At 44.4% G+C, this 21,935-nt stretch overlaps 1 protein-coding gene across 9 annotated transcripts in view; it reads left to right on the top strand.

The window, feature by feature from the left end:
- The window catches only part of Wdfy3 (WD repeat and FYVE domain containing 3), a 238,750-nt gene that overhangs the window by 73,853 nt on the left and 142,962 nt on the right, over positions 1 to 21,935 (top strand). For 8 of the 9 annotated variants that reach the window (XM_085836931.1, XM_029478035.2, XM_085836928.1 and 5 more), the window contains one exon: positions 18,752 to 18,962. In XM_085836931.1, the coding sequence (XP_085693057.1) occupies positions 18,783 to 18,962 (180 nt within the window). In that variant the 5' untranslated portion in view covers positions 18,752 to 18,782. Of the gene's footprint in view, positions 1 to 8,941; positions 9,029 to 18,751; positions 18,963 to 21,935 lie in introns of those variants that run through there. The other variant, XM_085836930.1, reaches the window with a different exon arrangement.

Below are 21,935 nucleotides of genomic sequence, written 5' to 3'. Positions count from 1 at the left end.
TAGCTTTCTGACTGGTACTGATGTAACTGGCATTTTGTAGCATTTCCTTGTTTTATCTGTACCTCCTGGTGACAACGTCATTGAAGCATCCCGGTGTGTTTCATAATTTGTCTTTCTTCGTTAGATTGCTGTAGTTTGCTGATTTGGGAACTGTTTGTAGTGTCTGGTTGCTGCCCGGTTTAGATCATTGAGCTATCTTGTTCTGTCGTGTTCCTTCTTTTCAGTTGGTTCACAGTATTCTTTCCAACTTATTTAACTTCAAATCCTGATTTCTCCAGGAGGTAAAGTTTAATGTTTTAAAATGAAAAAAAAAAAAAAAAAGATAAGAGACTAGGAAGCAGTTAGACTTCATTATAGTTGCTCCTTGATTTATTATAGGGTATGTCCACAAACAACACCAAACCAACAACCAAAACCCCGGTAAACAGAAAACACCATGGATATTTTAAAAGCACAGACTATCCCCAGTGCACTGAGAATTCTACCTTGGCGACAAGCTGGACTGCAGCTCATCACGGTTGCCTTTGTATGATGGATGACGGAGAACTGCGGCTGGCTGTCACTGCCTAGAATACAGTTCCACATGGCTAGTCCTAGAAAAGTCAGATGTACAGTCTGTAGTACAGTCCCTGCTGCATCTCCCTTTGTGCCATTGCATTGTTGAAGAATTGTAATCCAAACCATCCTAAGACAGAAACCATCTGTGCAGTTATTTAAGCTTTTATTTACGTGTGTGTGTGTGTGTGTGTGTGTGTGTGTGTGTGTGTGTATGTGTTCACATGCACATGTACACACGCACACGTGCAAGTCAGAGGACAACCTGTAGGAGCCGGTTCTTTCCTTCTACCATCTAGATCCCAGGGATTGAACTCAGATCATTTGGCGTCTTTACCTGCTGAGCCGTCTGTATATTTCAAGAAACCTGTAAAGACTTGTAGATCACACCACTTTAAGCTGAAAACCATTTTTTTCTTAAATTTAAAGAAACCGAATAAGTAATATATAATTGTACTTAAAGACACTGATTGTATTTTCAGTATGTATGATTTAAAAAGTCAGAGTACCTGCTACAAGGTTAAACTCTTGCCCACATACTGAGAAGCTCATAAGATGCAGTGTTCAGGAAACTTGCCGGTTAAGTTAGGTATGTGTTAGAATGGAAACAGCCCCTGTCAAAACCTGGTAATCAAACCACCTCAGTTATAGGAAGACGCCAGCCAAGGAGCAGGGGGAAGGGACAGGGGGACACAGCCACTGGGGTCTGACTTCCTTCCTCGAGACACTGCTGAGTGTGCACTGTGTAAAGCTACTTTCCATGGTGCGCTTTATTGACCCCCAAGTGTGAGTAGTGAAGTCCAAGCCTTTCGTGCTGCTGTCCTGTATCGTTGTTTTTAGTTTGTTCAGTACAAGCTATCATCATCTCTAACATGTGTTAACATGGATCTGACAGGAGGCACAACGGGCGTGCACTGATACTGTATTGTGAACATTAAGAGTCTGTTACTTCCTAAGGGAAGTTAGGTGATGAGGAGAACAGTTATATCCTTCACGGCCTGAGTTTTCTGTTTAAGCCTTTGGAAATGAAGTACACACAGTAGTAGATTATTATTTGGTTTTAATTGTCAAGTGCTGACTCTAGCAGACATGTTTAACCTGTCTTAGGTGTGTGTCTTTGTTCCCTTCCCCGCTCTGTGTGAGCTGTTGTCCAGTAGGAGAAGAGACCAGCGAGGCTTGCCCCACCCTTCAGCCTGAGACGACATCGTCCAGACATCGTCAGGGTTTCAGCCCATGATGCCTGACATTGTTATAGTGTGTTTTCAAACACTCAGTCCTCCTCCACCAGAGGAGAATTTTAAGGAACTATTCATGTATTTTATGGCACAGTGTCTGTCCTTCCTTCCGAGAGGAAGATGGGCCGTTAGAAGAAGATATAGTGAGCTGATTCAGATATTGCACAAACAATGTGCAATGCCTTTAAAGGAGTGTCTCTGTCACATGGGTTTTGAGAACACAGCATGGCTGGCTGATGAAATCCCACATCTCCCTGAGCAGGAAGCGCCTCGCTGTACAGTCTGTCTCCCCAGCACAGAGTGGGTTATCTTAACATGTGTGGAACAGACGAGGGCTGGAGAAGTGAATGAGGCAAGGAATTCTCTGTAAGCATTTTTTCCCCCTGCAAATCCAAAATTAAAGACATATGTCATCTATTTAGTCATTTAGCAAGGTTGCATGAATGGGAAGAAGTAGGTACTGTGAAGTCTCACCACTTTAAAGGCAGGCAGCATCACTTAACAACACCACAGACACAAACAGCCCTTGTTATACTCTTTTTATTTTTTTTTAAAGACTTAAATTTTATGTATATTTGAGTACACTGTAGCTGTCTTCAGACACACCAGAAGAGGGCATCAGATCCCATTACAGATGGTTGTGAGCCACCATGTGGTTGCTGGGAATTGAACTCCGGACCTCTGGAAGAGCAGTCAGTGCTCTTAAACTCTGAGCCATCTCACCAGCCCCTGTTAAACACTTTTTAATCCTAGCACTTGGAAGGCTAGAGGCAGGAGGGTCTCTGAGTTTAAGGCCAGCCGGGTCTATATAACTACTTCTGGGACATCCAGGGCCATATAGTGAGACCCTGTCTACAAAGTTTTAAAAAAGAAAAGAAGCAGCAGAAGAAAAGGAAGAAGAAAATTAGGGGGAAAGAGACTGGGGATTTCCCTCTCAGTCTTCCCCAAAGGTGGTTTTCAAAATGGCCTCATGTGACCAACAGTGAAGTGATGTAATTCAGACATAGCTATCTGTGGAGGCCAGTCTTGTGTTCCTATAATGCTTCAGGGTCAGAGGTATTAATTTTATACCCTTTCCCCCAGTCCCCAGCTCTGCTTTCTAGGGTTCATCCTTCAGACCTGTCAGTGAGTCCGGCCCTCGCTCACCAAACATGAGGCTTCATAGGACCTAATCTTTCCCACCCATGAGTCCCTGCTACATGACTAAATAGAAGATTGTATATTTAAAATTATTTTGGTGGAGAATTTACAGGAGAAAGTCTTTACTGTCAGCAGGAATATCCCTTGCCTTCTCCAGCCCTGGTCTGTTTCACTCTCTTGTTAAGATAACGTGTTCAGTGCTAGGGAGATGGATTAATCAATGAGGTGTTTGCTGCTCAGGCAGGAGAACCCAAGTTCAGCTCCCAGGACCCATGTACAAGCTGGGTACTACAGCATACACCCCAGAATCCAGGGGCTGGGGAGCAGATTCCGGCATAGCTGAAGGAGCTTCAGGTTCATTTAAGAACCCTGTCTCAAAACTTGAATGGCCCAGGATGGGGAGATACCTGTGCTCGCCGGCATCCTCAGTGTGTAGGAGACCGTGCCAACATTTAAGGCTGGGATGTAAACGAGAATAGCCCACAGGTCACTGATTGACATGAAGTATATTTTAAAGCAGGCATAGTCACATGTTCACTGGAAATCCCCCTCAGAAGTCCCAAGACACTTTTACTGACCTCTTGGTAGGTTGAGAAATGGCCTTGGGGATCAGACTGGGCTATTTGCTGCCGATTACCAGCACATCTTGATGGAAAGGTGTAGTGTGTGCAGAGTGTACTTCCACCAGCAATGAACAGTGTCTGATTTTGTCTAAGTGGGTGTGAAGCCACACAGCGGCAGATCTGCAGGCAGGTGCATCATCGGGCGTCCTCACAGAGCATCGCTGTGGAAGGTTGAATTCAGCACTTAGTTCGATATTTAGTAAGGAACCGGCAAGTCACTTCCCATTGCTGAAGCTCCTTTTCTCGTGCAGCCATGCAGATTGCATGAGGCAGGCGTGTTCTCCCGTGCTTCCTTTCGTAATTACAGAGCCTGCTGTATCCACACATCACACAGAGAGCAGCTGATAAACTGGTCTTAAGAGCCTTTTACTTGCCAGGCAGTGGTGGGAAGCAGAGGCAGGTGGATTTCTGAGTTCGAGGCCAGCCTGGTCTACCGAGTGAGTTCCAGGACAGCCAGGGCTACACAGAGAAACCCTGTCTCAAAAAAACCAAAAATAAATAAATAAATAATAAAAAAAATAGAGCCTTTTACTTTATGATCTCAAGAATGGTATTTTAATTAAAGTTCAATAAGACTGTTTTGTGGGTGTACCCACACAGTAAATATATTTATTTTACATATCTTTTACTACCAATAAACATCAATGAATTCTATGATCACCGGAGAGCTGCGAGTGTCTGAAGACTGAGATGGAGAGAGGCAATAAAATGTATCCTGCAATGCCTGGCAACTCTGATACATGTGATGCAAACGTTTTCAAGGTTTATAAATTGCAAAATGTTTCATGATATGAAAACATGGACATGGGACTAAACTGGAAAAACAAAACTGGAAAGCACAAACAAGTACCAGCACATATGTGTCCCTGTGTGGTTCAGGAAGCCATGGCCCGGGTCTCCTGGGAGCAGGAAGCCACGCCTCCCACCTCCTGGGAGCCACCCACTCTCCTGCTTAATTTCTTCCTCTGCTTTCCTTGTGTACTGGATATGAACAAAATGGACAGAGTACATTGTCGACTCACACAGCCCCACAAGCAGTGCGTTAACAGGAATGTGTATGTAGGGATGTCAAGTTTTATTTCAAAAAGTGGTATAACGGAGCTTTTTTTTTTTCAACTTTCTGCTCTAACTGTTTTTATATACTTAACTGTGTAGTAAATCACAGATTATCCCCTATGGATGTTCCTTCTCTCACACATCCTGTGCACATGAAAGAGGGCCTCTGGGCATGTGCCTGGGAGCAGAGCTGCTGGATGAGGTGACGTGCCCATGTTCAGTGTCACAGCTAAGCCAGCCTAATGTCAGGTTGATCTTATGGTTTTGTGTTAGGTTCCCATTGCCAGGCAGTTTCCTTGGTCTTAAGTGGCAAATGGCGACACAGAGTTTTTATCTTTGGGTACTGAGGTCAGAAGTCTGAAATTGGTCTGACAGCACAAATGGGGCGTCCGGGAGCTGTGCTCTTTCAGAAGGTGTCAGGGTCGGGTGATGCAAGGCCCTTCCTCTCCCTCTCCCTCTTCTGGGACTGCCACATTTCAGGCTCATGGCCGCATGTCCCTGATGCCATCTCCGCAGTCACAGCCTGACTTTGTCATACATTTAAGCCCTTTTGATTTATTTTTGGGGGCCGGTCTCACTATGTAGTCCTGGCTTATTTGTTTATTATTTTTGGGGCAGATCTCAACAATGTAGACTAGGCTGGCCTTGAACTCACAGAGACCAAACAGTCTCCTGGTATCAAATCCAGTCATGAGCACTTGCTCTCAGCTGACTATAACTTCTGTTCCTGGGGCCATAGGGAGGGGGGCTCTATCGCCCTCTCCTGGCCCCCAAGGGCACTACACACATGGTACATTTACATACAGGCAGGTAAAAACACTTAAAGACATAAAGTAAAAATAAAGTTAAAACAACAACAACAAGCACATGTGCCAAGTCCTTTTTACCATGTAAGCCACCGTGTATCCTAGGGATGAGGGTGGAGGTAACTTTGGCTAGCTGAGGCCTTATCCACTTTATATATAATGTGAAGAAGATATTTTGGCTCACTATAAATTTGTTTTATTAAGTTGCATTTCCGGGGGCTGGAGAGATGGCTCAGCGGGTAAGAGCACTGACTGCTCTTCCAAAGGTCCTGAGTTCAAATCCCAGAAACCGCATGGTGGCTCATAACCACCATCTGACGCCCTCTTCTGATACGTCTGAAGACAGCTACAGTGTACTTATTTATAATAACTAAATCTTTGAGCCTGAGGGAGCGGGGCCAACTGGAGTGAACAGAGGTCCTAAATTCAATTCCCAACAACCAGATGAAGGCTCACAACTGTCTGTACAGCTGCAGTGTGTACTCATACACATTAAATAAATAAATAAATAAATAAATCTTTTTTTAAAAGTTGCATTTCCTTTACTATTAACCAGGTTGTGCAGCTTCCTAATTTTGTGGTCAATCATTTATTTATTTTTTTCTGTGAAAGTATACTTGTGCTTTGCTCACGTTTAGGGTGGTGTTTATTTGCTTTTCTGTCATTGATTAGAAAGTGCTCTTTGTATGTTTTGGATCTCGTGCTTTTCTATTTATTTAGAAATCACAGGTTATTCCCTCTTCCCCAGTTTGGAACTTGTGTGCTATTAGTTTATGTTTTGTTGATTTGGATGTATAGTGGCTTTTAATTTTGACAAAGGTGAGTTTTGTTTAATATTATTTTTACCCTGAACATAATGACTATTTCTTCGTTGTTATTTTTTCCCTTCCAGCACTCAGGAGAGTATATGAGGCAGGAGGATCATGAGTTTGAGTCCATCTTATATAGCGGAGACTCTTTAAAAATAAGTTTTATTATCCCTAGTGCTAATACTCTGGTGTCGAAAGCAGAGGGGAAGCGAGTGACAGTGGGTATTTCTGTGGCCTTGTGCTCATTACTGCTTTAGAATTAGGAAAATCCCGGTGTCAGGAAAATCAGGTATCCATGGCAGGCAGTTAAAATTTTTTAGCTTTCATTTCAAGCAGAAGAAAGTCTCTTGTGTAGAAAGCTCAGGTTGTAATGCATGCTTCCATCCTGGGTCCTCGGTACTGGGCAAGAAAAGTTGAATGGGGCATCGTCACCTTTGCCTCTTGCTCCGGATGCTATTTTTTATCTGGTGTTGGAAAAAGACAGAGTAGCAATTCCACAGTACACTATGGGGACAAGAGAGTGACTTCCTGTGAGCCTGGGAGGGTTGGGGGGAGGAGGGACTCCTTGAGGGGGAGGATTGGGGAGGCTCTCCCTAAAGAGGCACAGCTGAGCTCATTAGTGACACAGAGCAGCAAGTCCTGGGATGTGACAGCCCTGCCCCCTGTGCAAGGGCCACACAATAAGGACCCTTAGGGTGGCCGCTCACCTACAGAGCAGCCATCTTTTGCTCTTCATTTTCAGTGTGTACTCGACCCCTGAGAGGAAGTGAGGATTTGGAGACCACAGTCAGATGTGAGGGAAGCCACACATCAGTGAGGGATCCTGATAATTCAGATAGGGAGAAGTCTTCTCTCAGCAAATCCTTTTCTGCTTAGACAGAAGCTTAACACAGAGTTTGTTCTGTAGTTAAGGGGTTTTGTGAAGGTTTATTCATTTGGTAAGAAGTAGGATACATAAATTATGAGTTTAAAAAAAATTACAGGCTATAATACTCAACTTTTTGAGGAACAATAAATCTGGCCCATGCAGAGATCCTCATAACTTGAGAGAAGAAAAAAAAATCTGATTTTGCCACTTACTAGGCAAATGACATTTTGTTTATCTTTTAACGTAGTCGCCCATCAGAGACTATCAATACAAGCCTGAGTAAGTTTGGTTCCTACCACTGAGGAAATTATTAGATTCATGAGCATAAACCCATTTGTTAGGAAATGTATCATAAATAGATAATTTAATAATAGTTGCTACTTGCTGTATTCTTGCCTATGCCAGTTTATTCTGGAGCCACGTTTGAGTGGCCATGACCTAGGAACACGGATTCTGAATTCTGAAGGAGTAACAAAGTAGCAGAGCAGAGAGCCTTGTGTGCCTATCACTTAGGCTGTGAACTAAGGCAGAGCTCACAGGAGAGGAGGGATCCCAGCAGCTCAGGGGCTGCCTGTGGCATTCTTTAGGCTTTTGGTTGGATGGGTTAATGGTCTGTGTATTCCAAAGATTTACAGGATATGACTAGTCAGGGCCCAGATAGTCCAAGCCAAGCTGGCACCTTGCAGCATACCACCTCTCTGCAGTTACTGGAGGTCCAATCATCCATCCTGCTGGCAAGTGGTGTGTCTTTTCCCCAGGAATGTTGCTCTATACTAAGTCCTGCTCTTGAAGGGGACCTCAAGGCTGAGAACCACTCAGCCCTGAGACAGAGACCTCAAGGCTGCGCACTTTGCTGGTTGGCAAAGCTGAGGAGCGCACATTCTTGGGAGAGAAAACAACCTACCCCACGCGTGCATCTTCAAGGGTTGGGGGACCCCCTCCCTGGAGAATTTGAATTGCAAGCTGCTGAGAGATGAGGGCGCCATAGAATCAGTGAGTCTAGGGAGTCTGAGAACTCGAATAATTGGTGATTTGTTTTAATGTATTCTCGGGAATAGAGAACGTGTTGTGGTGTCTGCTTGGCTACTCAAAGGATAGAGCAGCAGTCATGAAGGACACTGACAGGATACTGTTGTGGGATGCCAACAGATAGCAGTCCTGGAGTCATGGGGTGTAGTTTCATATTATTAATCAGTTCAGGCTTTGGTTTTGTTGATTTCTGGTTTTAGTTTGTTTTGGTTTGGTTTTGGTTTTTTGTTTGTTTGAGATAGGATACATACACACCACATAGCTCAGGCTGACCTGGGACCTGGCTCATCCTGACTCCACCTTAGGAGTGCTGGGCATTCAGGTACAAACTTTCTGTTTGATTTTGGGTTTGGGAACAGGTTCTCTTATATATAGCCCAGGCTAACCTCAAACTCTCTATGTAACCCAGGACGATGTGAACTTCTGATCTTCCTGCCACTCACTTCTGAGGGCTGGGATCACAGCCATGTGACAGCAACCATGCACTGTTCCGGTGTCATTTGGGGAAAGAGGGATCAGACCCAGGGCCTTGTTCATGGTAGGCAAGTGCTGTTCCACTGGGCTTCGTCGCCGCCTGAACCGACCTCAGTAACTCTTGACTCCTGTGCATGGTATCTGATTTCCAGTATTGGCTGTTTTTTCCCTCAGTGGTTTAAGTCTTTGGGTTTGCTGTGTCTGATTTCTGTGATTGTAACCTTGCTACGGCTAGTTTTTACTGCCTACTGTGAGGTCTGCCTTGCTGAATGTTATGTGTGAACCAGTACCATGAATCTCCGCTGTAACTAGGCTTCCTCAATTGCCTCTCATAGGCTCTCATCATGGTGCCAAACCTCAACTCCTTTGCATGACCCCTTCAAGTCCTGGGTCATCAATTGCAACTGAGACTGCACCTTCACCAATGGCAATGGTATGTTGGGCAAATGCTCCCTCACCTACAGTCCCAGCTTGGAATCTCTCTCCTTAATTTATGACTCCACCTCCTTCTCCACCTCAGGAATGCTAGGATTAAAGGTTTGCACCAAGAGAGAAAATAAACGCAAGTCCTATAGGAAGTGAGGTCTCAGACCTTCTTATTTCTCTCTTGGTTATGTGGAGTTTGTCTCATGCACTGTTTCTTTCGCCCATTAAGGAGTGGTCAACTGAGTCCTGCCAACGTGGAAACACCCCCCCTCCCCATTTTAATGATGGCTGTGTGTGGAATTGATCTAGTTTCTCTGTTTTCCCTTCTGGTTGCAGTTAGAATGGTATGCCTTTTGGCATCTCTTGCTGTCTATGTGCAGGGTATATAGTTGAGAGTGGCCTCAAGTTGCTGGGGCTCCTCTTGCTCCTCAAATGCTGGGATTATAGGCAAGTACCCCCACCCCAACTCTACTGTCAATCCATTCAGATTTTTGCAACCGATATTTGCTGTTGCTTTCCTATAAGTGTCTTGTAAATGCTGTCTGTACAGCTGCAGGACTTGTTATTGATCAAGATACAGGGATGCAAGCAATTATAGCCCAGCAACTGTGGTTACCTTAGCGTCTGCTCTGGAACTTTTCTTGTTTCCTTTGTTCTTTATCCTCCCCCCCCGTCCCCCCCCCACCCCCCCCCCCCCCCCGTCCCCCGCACTCAGCTGTCTTTTCTCCTGCTTTCACTCAGTTCTTTAGGCTTACCTTTATTTTCCTTTCTTCTGAAGCCCCGGGGCATCATTGGTGATGAGGTAGGGGAATGACCCTACCCTTAGGCCTGAGAAGGCCCCAGGGAAGGCTTTCACCTGGGGAGAAATGGCCTTCCTGTGTGCAGTATTCCGGGTGTGACCTTTTCTTACTGAAGGGCAAAGGCAAAACCCAGGTGTGCAGTGTGAGGACCCGGGTGGGTTTTACCTGCTGTTCCTGAGAGCACACCCCTGGGCCGGTCCCTTCCTGCTGGATGCTCTTCCCTGTGGCTCGCGCAGCAGCTCACGCAACACATCTTAGTTCCCACCAAGGTTTCACTGGCTCATGGCTCTAGAGGCTTCTGATATCGAGCCAACTTCACCCCAGTCCTCCAAGGCTAAGGATTTTTCCTGTTTACCCAGTGGCTTCCTGTATAAGGGCCAGAATCTCAAGACTTTTTGTGTTTTGATAAATTCTACTTTTGTTTTTTCTTTAACTGTTTTTTTTTTTTCTGTTACTAGTTTTCAACACTAATAATTAACAACTGTAGATTGATTTTGTGTTGTGCTCACCACGCCTTACTACTGCCAGCCATTGGGTTCCTGTGGCGGTGCGTACCTGTAAACCAACAACTCGGGGCTTGAGGCCTAGCCAGCCCGGCCTGTGATGGAGGCCCTGCTAAAAGTCTCATGAACGCAAAGGTCGTAGTCTCACATTGCACCTTGTACGGTGTGTTTGTGACCTATGTATTCCTACAGAGCAGGATCTTTAAGGATGCGTTACCAGCTGAGAAAGCAGTCAGGGAACCATTAGAGGCTCTAAGACAGCAGTGCTTTAATCAACGGTGTCTGCGCGTCTCCAGTTTGATGTTGTTACTACATTTGTTCATTCTTAGTTCTGTCACATTGGTGAACTGATGCTTGAGTTTTGTTTTTCTCTGCATCTCTGGTGTTCTCCATACATGTTCAATGGCGGACTCTTCTTACCGGCAATGGTTGGTTATTTTAATTTATTGATTTGTGGTTTTGATTGAATCAGCCCAGGCTAGCCGCAGTCCTTAGGTGCTGGGGTTAGAGATGTGAGCTGTTCAGTTTGGCTGTTTTTTGTTTCAGGTACATATTGGTCTAGGGTTTTTGATTAAAATAATTCTGTAGATATTCTAGTTGCTAAGACTTGATTAAACCAAGTATTTTGTACCTGTCTTCTTTATTAGCTCACTTCTTTCTGTCTTTGTTGTTTATTTACATTTCTTTTAGACAGGCATGCTTCTGCTTGTTTTGCATGTCTTTTTTTTTTTTTAAGATTTATTTATTATTATATCTAAGTACACTGTAGCTGTCATCAGATGCACCAGGAGAGGGCCTCAGATCTCATTACAGATGGTTGTGAGCCACCATGTGGTTGCTGGGATTTGAACTCAGGACCTTCAGAAGAGCAGTCAGTGCTCTTAACCACTGACCCATCTCTCCAGCCCTGTTTTGCATGTCTTAATGTCGTGATATTTTACTCACAATGCTTTTTTTTTTTTAAATCATAACATTACCTTTTGTTTTTTGAGACAGTCCCTCTCTATGTAACTCTGCCAAGCCTGGCCCTGTCTATGCTGATCAGGTCAACCTCACAGAGATGTGCCTGTGTCTGCCTCCCAGTGCTGGAGTTCTGGGATTAAAGGCCCATGCCACCACACACACCAAAACATATATTTTACACTGTGTGAGGAATAGTAGAATTTTCTGCACCTTAGCCCAACAGCAAACTTAGACATTGGGAAATAGTGTGGTTGATCTCATCCGGGTATTAATTCGGAGAAAATGTCTAAGGTGAAAGGAATTTTGGGAAATTGTCTAAGGTGAGAGTGCAGAAGGGTTATAGCTGAACACCCTGCCCTGTACTTGAGCAGAGTGATCTCGGATACAGTTTCCCAGGCAGCCAGGGCTACAGAAGCCCTGAGCTGGAAAAGATCTTCACAAGCCTTCCATACAGTATATAAACACTTGCTTTTAGAGTGTGCCAGTGACTGTGTGTATGGCTAAAAGCATTTATTTCATGTTGTAAATGAATTACACTAATTAGTAATGCCAGCTAACCTTCATTAAGGTAAATGCTATGCTCCTCTGAGGTCTGTCAGCGATGGTTACCCTGACAGCAGGAGCCTAAGCTGGCGGTGGTGGAGGATGCTCGCTTGGAGATGCCTACAGTGTCTGCTCATAGCTGTGAGCCGAGTCTGAGTGTTCTCTGGTGGTTCTGAGTTTCTTTTGTATGCCTTCTCTACTGAGAAAAGGTTAAAGGATTAAAGGGATGATGAGTTTGGAGAGTGTTAGGAAATAGATCTTAAGTAGTTTGTCCTATAAAGGAGATGGGTGGTTTTAGAACATCTCACATTGGGCTACATTTCTAATGACTGACATTGAAAGGCAAAGACCTCAGACTTCAGAGGGCAGAAATTCTATCATCATCATCATCAACACCACCTCCACCACCACCATGTAGTCCTTAATACTCTGCGGAGCCTTGAACTCACAAAAATCTACCTTCTACTGCCTCTAGAGTGCAGAGATTCAAAGTGTGGCCGCCATGCCTAGTAAGAATTTCATGTACTCTGAATAGTCTTAGTGACAGTCGTCCTGGCTGTTAGGATCTCTTACCAATGTAGAATTCTTTAAAGTCTATCTGTAGTTATTTTCTAATTCACATGTCACATCATTATCTTCCGTGGGCTTTGTATACCCTCTAAAAGTTTGCTCCTTACACTTGGTGTGTAAGAAAAAACTAGATTTTTTTTTCCCTCTAGAAAAATTAAAAGGAGGAACCGTGGGTCCTTGATGAAGCTGTGGTTTATCTGTTTGTTTGTTTGTTTGTTTGTTTGTTTTTCTTCTCCTAAGATGGACAAGGTAGCCCAGCCATTTGAAGTTTTCAGAACACCTCTGGGAGGCAGCTGGTGACTGGGCACGTATATTCAAAGTGCTGACTATTCCTTGGGCTGTGTGCTTCCATAATTTAAGTAATGAAAATCCTTTTAAAGGATTTTGGAAGGGGAAGTGTAAAGTGGTTTGCAGGCGTTACCATAAAAGGTTAGATTAAGGAATACTGTCTGGATTAAGGCCCATTATCCCATTGATATTTAAATACCCTCCTGTGGGTAGTACAAACACTTTCTCTCTTGTGTGGGGGAAAATTGGGTTAGGGTTGGAAAGCCTGTTAAACACATTAATCTTCATAACTATAATAAAACCCCTAAACCTTTAACATTCTCCCAAAATGCAATTGCAGAGTTTGTCCTTCTGCTGTGTATCTTGTATGTTTCTCTAATCTTCTGCTTGATAATTCTCCTCTCGATTTGGGCATGGTGGCACAGGCCTGTAATCTTACTCAGCTCCTAGCAAGCTGAGGCTGGAGGCTTGCCTTGAGTATAGTCTAGGCAAACCTCAGTAGAGTAGGTTGTATAGTGGTGAGACCCTGTATCCAAACCAAACAATAAAATCTGCCCTTGAGCATCAACTACCTCATTCATTCATTCATTCATTCATTCATTCATCATGTCTTCCTATCTTATATCTAATATAACATGCATTATACTTTATTATATCTATTATGAGTAGCAATGATAGTATTGGGGACCTATGTGTATATATGTTTGTGTAGATAGATGTATATGTCCATTTCATCATTTTGCAAGACTAACATTCTTGAGGGTTTATATTATTTTTTACCTCATTAAACAACTACAATTATAAAGAGGAATGAAGTCTCATGACCAAAGTAATGGAAGAAGATAAATATTTATTGAATGTCAGTTACGCACTTAGAACATCATATAAATGTTGTCTGCATTTTACGAAAAGGCAGGCAGCCATGAGTGGAGATGTCACAGGTGAAGCTCAGATGCAGGGCGTTGAGAGCCTTAAGCCCACGTGGTTGTGTGGAGTTCTCATCTTTCCTGCAGCTGTTTCTCAGCATGACATACTGTGTTCAGGGATTGTCAGGACCCTCTAGCCTCAACCTCTGTGTGGGGGGTAAGGGTTAGCACCTACTCTGTAGCCTTGTGAGTTTGGTTGTTGTTGTTTTTGAGCAAAGTGAAAATTTCTTTATCTTTAGGAAAAACTTCAGATTCTGATCATTTCTTTATGTTAAATAAGCATTAAGCTTACAGTTTCTGTCTTGGGGTGTTACTGTTGTGAACAGACACCACGACCAAGGCATCTCTTATAAGGACAACATTTAATTAGGGCTGGCTTATAGGTTCAAAGGTTCAGTTCATTATCATCAAGGTGGGAACATGGCAGCGTCCAGGCAGGCTTGGTGCAGGAGGAGCTGAGAGTTCCACATCTTCATCTGAAGGCTGCTAGCAGAAGACTGACTTCCAGGCAGCTAGGGTGAGGGTCTTATTTCCCACACCCACAGTGACAAACCTACTCTAACAGGGCCACACTTTCTAATAGTGCCACTCCCTGGGCTTAGCATATGTAAACCATCACAGTTTCCAAGAATTGTTTACTCTAAAATAGATACAAGAGTTCTGGTATTTCAGAACTCGATTTTAGCTGAAAGACCTAAATTCCCCTCCAGCCTTATTTTTGCCCCTTTGCTAATAGAGGTGATTCACTTGTCTCCTAGCAGACTTCATTAGAGAAAAAAAAAACAAAAACAAAAAACAATTACATTCCCAGGAGCAGAATAAATGATATGCTTCATAGCGACAAATGTAACTGTAAAAGATTTCTACACTAGTATTATTGGCTACTGCTGAGAGGTGGAGAAGAGACATCCTATGCTTGGCGATTGGGTGGATTCATGTAAAAACGCCTGAAGAATCAGTTCCCACACTTTCCAAACCCAAGTGGCATTCTCTACAAAACTAAAAAGGAATAAACAAATGAACGAACAAAACTCTGAACTAGCAGCAGCAGCGAGTGACAGCGTGCACTGGTGTCCAGGCTGTGCAGGATGCACAGACAGTCTAATGCCGACTAGAAGTTGGAGGCTCATGTTCAACATGACCAGATCTGAAGTAAATAACCAAACAAAAGTCTTAATAGAGATACCCTTTATAGCAGTGGTGAAGAAGAAAATAATAACAAAGCTGGAGGCTTTCTGTTTTCTGGTTCCCAAGTATATCCCACATCAAATTCACCTTCAGCAGATGTACACACCGTGGGCAAAGATGTTCCCTATAGTAAGTGGATTTGGGAAAACTGGAAACCCAAATGCAGAAAACTGAAATTAAACTCTTACTTTACAGGGTGTTTTAAAGTAAAAGCCAAGTCAAAAGAGTTTAAACTAGAACCAACAGCGAGTAGGGCAAAGCAAATGAAAGCTTCTTGCTATTGGTTTAGGAACCAATGTTGTTGGTTTTGGCACCAAGAAGTCAACAAAAGCAGATAAGACTGAATTAGAGGTGAACCTCTCTGCAGAGCAAAGGCAGCAGCCAGGATGAAAAGACCTCCTATGGGCAGCAGGAAATGCCCGCTTGCCCGGTGCTTGTATCTGTTAAGAGGTTAGGTCTCAAACATACAGGAGACTCAAATGACTTGGTAGTAAATTCCCAAATAACCCAAATAAAAACTGAGCCAATGGTCTGGACATGCACTTCTCAAAAGAATATATTGCAATGCGTGAGGTTTATATGAAAATGTGCTTAGCATCCCGGCATCATTGAGATGCAAACCCTAACCACGAGCTGCTCCTGTAGTGGTCGGGTGACTGTTATGTAAGAAATGTTGGCCAGGTGGAAAAAAAAATAAAAAGACAGCCTTTGTACACCGTTGGTAGGAATGGAAATTGATATAGCTATTGCAGAAACTGTAGAGGCACCTTAAGATGCTAAAATTAGAGCCATGCAATGATCCTGCAATCCTACTTCATAGATATTCAAATGACATTGATCTCAGATATCTCCATTGCCATGCTTGTCCTCGGGTTATTCACAATAGCCAAGATAGAGAAACAATCCACATGCCTCTTGCTGTGGTTTGAATGCAATTGGCCCTGTAGGCGTCTTTCTATATATGGATGTTTGATTCTCAGTTGGTGGACTATTTAGGAAGTATAAAGCCTTTGGAGGACTGGGTCACTGGGAGTGAGCTTTGAGGTTTCAAAAGCCAGCACCAAGCTCAGTCTGTCAGTCAGTCACCTTTTCTCTGTCTCTGGCTGCCTTCCTCCTTGTCTATCTGTCTGTCAGTCAGTCATTTATCTATATCGTCTGTCTGTCTGTCTGTCTGTCTGTCTGTGTCTGTCCAGTGGATAAGATACAAGCCGTCAGCTACTGGTCCAGTGCTATCCCTGCCCCTGCCTGCTGTGGTCCCTGTTAGGATGATAATGGACGAATGCTTGCTTACATGAAACTCTAAGCAAGCTCCAATTAAATGCTTTTATTAAAAAAAATAAACTGAGGGCTGATGAGATGGCTTAGTGGGTAAGAACACTGACTGCTCTTACGAAGGTCCTGAGTTCAAATCCCAGTAACCACATGGTGGCTCACAACCACCCATAATGAGATCTGACGCCCTCTTCTGGTGCGTCTGAAGATAGCTACAGTGTATTTATGTATAACAATAAATAAATCTTGGCCAGAGCTAGCAGGGACTGAGTAAGCAGAGTTGACTGGAGAAAGTGGGATGACCGGAGTGAGTGGGGTTGACTGGAACAAGCAGAGGTCCTAAATACAATTCCCAACGACCACATGTAGCTCATAACCGTCTGTACAGCTACAGTGTGTACTCATATACATAAAAATAAATAAATAAATATTTTAAAAAGTTGCCTTGGTCATGGTGCCCCTTCGCAGCAATAGAATCGTAACTAATACAATATGTAAATGGATTAGAAAGAATGACATAAGAATATATACCCAGGCCAGGCAGTGGTGGTGCACACCTTTAATCCCAGCTCTTGGGAGGCAGAGGCAGGTGGATTTCTGAGTTTGAGGCCAGCCTGGTGTACAGAGTGAGTTCCAGGACAGCCAGGGCTATATAGAAAAACCCCGTCTTGAAGCCCCCCTCCCAGAAAAAAAGAATGTACACCCAGTAGACTCAGCCGTCCTCAGCCATAGAGAAAACAGAAGAATACAGAAACCCTTTAATTTGCAATCGATATGGATCAACCTTGAGTACCTTATGTTAAGTGTGTATTAAGGAGGCTTTGCAAATATAGATACTAGATGTTGTCAGTTATGTGACAACTCAGCCTAGTCAGTCACCAGAGGTGGGGGTATGTGTGTGTGTTAGGGGGTAAGTGGAGGAGCTGTGGATCAAGGCTGCAAAGTTCTAGACATCTACTCCACAGCAGTATGACACAAGTGGGAACACTCAATTGAATGATCAGCATTTGCTAAATGGATAGATGGACAGGATCCTCACCATGCATGACCCCACCCCCACTCATTTTTACAAGATTAATTAATTTTTTTTGTGCTCTCCTGTGTGATTTTTAAGTGCAGCACATGTGTGCAGGTGCCTACAGAGGCCAGAGGAAGCCATGAGATGCCCTGGCACTGAGGTTGCAGATGGTTGTGAGCGGCCCAGTGTGCATGCCTACTGATCACTTTCACGTTTACTTCTGACCTGGAGGTTTTCAGGGCTGTAACATCCCAGCACATCAGTAGGCCTTTTGGATGCATATGCTGAAACTGTTTTACTAACATTGGGCAGGCTTAAGTTATACTTTTATGACTTTGTTGGACATCCCTAAACTGGGCTCATTTTTCTTTGTTACTTGGTAGGTAAGTATTTTGAGCCTTTTGCCTGCATCCAAGAGCTCTTTGTTTCAGTGGGGCCCTTGACTATAACACTGATCGTGCTTTGCACAGTAGCGACTCCACACACATACAGAACAGCCCAAGGCAGAGCTGGAGCACATAGAGTGCCAAGTGCAAGCCTGTGGCCAGACACAGTTCTCCAGGGCACTGTGCAGGCAAGGATCTGAAGATCCTTGTTCTCCAAGTTTTAAGAAACCAGCAAGTGTCACATAGTAAGTAAATCCCTGCTCAGATAGCCTTTCTTTTCCTGAGGGGTAGCATACAGGTTCATGGAACCGCAGCCAAAGTAAAAGCAGGCATGGCTACTTGCTTGCAGACTAAAAAGAAACTTAGTTTCACCCAGATTGTCCTGATCCATCATGTTCTTCCAGCCTTCCTGACTCCTTTGTTAGATTTCCTGGCTTTGTGTCTGAGATCAGCTAATTCCCGGCACAGTTGGAAATAACCGAATGGCTGTTGATGCTTTTTTGAAAGTATGATTGAGTCTACAGACTCTTGCACTTAGTGGTTAGTTTATTGCCTTGGGTCCAGTGAGGGATGCATGTTTCATAACTGCATAGTGTGCATGCATGCATCCTTACCTAAAATATACATCATCAGAGAGTGGCCACCCTTACCACACGCACCAGTGGCTCCTTTGCTATTTCTTTAAAAAAAAAAATGTCTATGACTGTGATGAGTTAACAAAGGTTTCCAACCACAGTTTAAGAAAGTGGTCTTTAGTTGTATGATCAATCTTTTTATATTTATGACGTGTAAGGGGATATCATCCCACTTGATTTGTATGTTTTCAGACTAACAGATGGTTCATCCCATGCACAGAATCCTTCACAACAAGACAATTTCAGATTGAAACTAGAAAGCTTGTGGGGTTTGATTAGGTGTTGTAGGTCAGGATTCACTTCCTGGCTTTGTTCCTTCTGCATGTACTTAACTGTTAAGCCACACAGGGTAGCAAGGTTTCTGATCCTCTAATGATTCGCACTTGATATTAAAGGACTGGGGAAGCAGATTTTGCTTGCCCCATTGTATTATATAACTTTTGTGGGAACCAGTATGGAGTTGAGGTTGCATGGTTCATAGGGTTGTTCTGGGGGCTCATCAACCCTGCCTCTCTGCGTCTAAAGAAGCGGCAGATTGTTGGCCCGTCATAGGACTATTTAAAGTTCTCACATGCTGGCTTAGTGGAGGCAAAGGCGGGGACATGTTGACTCTTCACGTCTTGACATTTTCCTTACAGAAACAGCAGTGTGTTTCACCCACCAGCCAAGATGAACATGGTGAAGAGGATCATGGGGCGGCCTCGGCAGGAGGAGTGCAGCCCGCAAGACAACGCCTTAGGCCTGATGCACCTCCGCCGGCTCTTCACTGAGCTGTGCCACCCTCCGAGGCACATGACCCAGAAGGAGCAGGAGGAGAAGTTATACATGATGCTGCCAGTGTTTAACAGGGTAAGTCTGGCTTGCCAAAGCATTCCTTCCAGGAGGTCACCACCGGGCGATAACATGGGACCTGTTTTCTTTCTGGGTTTGCTGTAAGCCAGATGTTGAGCACACATCTGTAGTCACGGCACCTGAGAGAGACTGAGAAGATGGGGGGGGGGGGGTGGCTCATGGTCGGCCTGCGCTACAGAGTGAGAGCCACGGCTCCAAAGTTTGTTTTCCTTTCCATTTCTGTAGTGAGAGAGGCTGACCCTTCAGCCCTGACACTGGGTTTAGAAGAGGCAAGATTGTCAGTTGTCCTGTGTTACTCTGTTGTGCAATTGCCAAGCCCTTAGTAATTTTCAAAGTTGCCACAGGTGGCATGGCAGTGCTGCCTTTAACCTTGGCACTCAGAAGGCAGGTAGAACTGGGCTAGCCTGGGCTATATAGCGAGACCATCTCAAAGGAAATGCCACTACAGTGTGCTCTGTTCAGCTGGCTTTCTGACACATCACATAAGGGGAGAGTTGCTATCTACAGAGAATGTAAGGAGACTCATGTATTGCTACTACAGCACAAAATGATTTTGTTGCAACTTTTTAAAATGACTTCCTGGTATGGACCAAAGGTTTGCAGGCATGTAGCTTTGAGAAGTTTAGGAGCTCTGTGGTGGGCTTGGAGCTTCTGCTGTTGTCCACTGATGCTGTTTTCATGGAGCTCTTAACACAGGTTTTTACCGCACTGTCCTGCCTCCCCTTTTCTCATTGTGAGAACTTGCTTCCTGCCCCTTCCAACCACAACACACTCAATCCCCGTGCCTCACACACTCCAGCCCCCCTGCCTCACACACTCCAGTCCCCCTGCTTCACAACATTCCAGTCCCTCTACCTCATACACTCAATCCCCCTGCCTCACACATTCAATGCCCCTGCCTCACACACTCCAGTCCCCTGCCTCACACACACCTCTCTCCCCTTCTCCATGCAGTTGTGCCTAATGACTCCTCAGTGTGTATTGGCCCTGGCTGAGGAGTCAGTGTCCTACAAAAGTGAATCTTGGGGTGTGTCACCTTTGCCCCTTCAGACCTGCTCCCTAACGCCCTAATCTCTTTAGTTTCTAACTTTTTCCTCCCTGCCCTCTCTTCTTCTCTCCCCACTCCCATCCCCTCTCACCCCCTTCTCTCTGGTCTCTCTGTGTTCCTGGCCCCTTTTTTCTTTCCTCTCTCTCTCTCTCTTCCTCCTGACTCCATCTTTCTAACACATGCGTATGATTTGTCACTCCATTCCCCCCAACTCTGTCCCTTCCGAGATCTCCTTTCCCTTCCACTCTGTCTCCTGTCCTTTCCCTCCTTAGTTTCTGATTCACTCACTCCATCTCTCTATTACTCTGTGTTGGCATATCATCTGGAAACTGCAGGCTGTCCTTTTCCCCTAATCTTCTGCGCTGATATTTAAGGATGAGATACTGAAAATACTTGGGAAATTTTGTGTATAGTAAATTGGGAGCTCTCGTGCTGAGATGGCGTGGCTGGGTTATCTGGCTTCCACAGTTGAGATCTCTCCCAGTCATAATATCTACAGTGCTTATTTCTTGACTGTGCTCTTATCTTAGGAAGCAGGCATTTTTATCAGCTTGATACAAGTGTTTTCTTAAAGCTACGTTGTGGAGTGAGGGTGAAGTTCATATTCAGTATGTAGGATTTTACCTAATCTCCAGTTTTTCTGTATTACTGCCTTGTCTTTGGTCTGTGCTGGAGTCAGGATTTCAGATGTGTATCTTCATTTTCTGGGTTGTAAAATAAAAATAAGATAAAATAAGATTATCCACCTGAAGGTGGTTACTTTTCTCGTTTCCCAATCAACATAACTTAAGGAAAACTTAACGTTCCTTTTGGCTCACAGTTTAAAGTCACGGGCTGTTGTGGTGCAGGGGTTATAATGGCAGGAGCTTGCGGAAACTGATCACACCGCATCCATGGTCGGGAAGCAGGGGGATGAATATTCAGTGCTCCGCACGCACACTTTCCTGTGTGCTGCTCAATTATGGTGAGTCTTTCTACCTCCGTCATAGAAACTAGAGAATCCCTCTCCGGCATACTCAGAGGCTAACCTAAGCAGACAGCCCTCACAGCTGTGCCCAGAGGCTAACCTGGCTAAGCAGACACAGTCTGAAGTGGAGCTAGAAGGCAGTGGCTTGAGGAGTGAATGGGAGAAGAAAGGAATATACTAGGCTTTGCTGGGTTTGAAAGAAATTCTAACCACAGATACTGGTAGAAGTTCTGTTTAGCCTGGTGTCCCTATGACAAAACACTTGAGGTTGGGCACTTTGTGTGAGAAAGAAGTTGGAAGGTCTTGACAAGGAAGGTGCTGAGTCAGGTTAGAGAAACAAAAGGCGAGATCATAGTGGGTCCCTGAGGAAAGTCAGTGGAGGAACTCCCACAGGAGCAAGAGGAGGAACCATCCTCCCACGGCAAGGATTAATTAAGACAGTGCCCCACAGACACCAGGGACCACCGCATGGATGAGGTGTGCTCTCTCTACATGACTATAGTTTGTCTCAAGTAGGCAAAAACCCGGCAGCACATAAGGCGATTTGGGGGTTTTATTATTATTACTACTTTTTGAAGATTAGGAATATTCAGGCTTGATCATTTAAAAAAAAAAAAAGGACAATAAACTTAGATCAAAGGAAGGAAGAGCATGGTGTCAGGTTACAGGAGGCTGGGTAAGCAGTGCGCAGTAGTCACCGAGATCCCACAGAGGACAGACCCGCTGGTGTGAATATGGGTGTGTGGTGCTGTCAGAGAAGACCTTAGCTTCCTGTTGCCTTTGGCAGAAAATGTCCTTCAGGGATCTAGAGTAGGTAGACTGAAGAGTGAGCCTAGAATAGTGTGGAGAGGGGGAAGCAGTGGTGACTCCTGAGTATTAAGATTGTAGAGGTCTTCGGAGGTGACTGTACTCTCACCGCACCTTGTCCAGATGGTCCTGTAGTGGAGATAAGCGT

The sequence above is a fragment of the Mus caroli genome, unplaced genomic scaffold, assembly GCF_978045245.1.
Source record: "Mus caroli unplaced genomic scaffold, Mus_caroli_1 scaffold_4, whole genome shotgun sequence".
NCBI lineage: Eukaryota > Metazoa > Chordata > Mammalia > Rodentia > Muridae > Mus > Mus caroli.
Note: the sequence above shows the minus strand (reverse complement) of the source record. Positions and strands in the feature narration are given on the sequence as shown.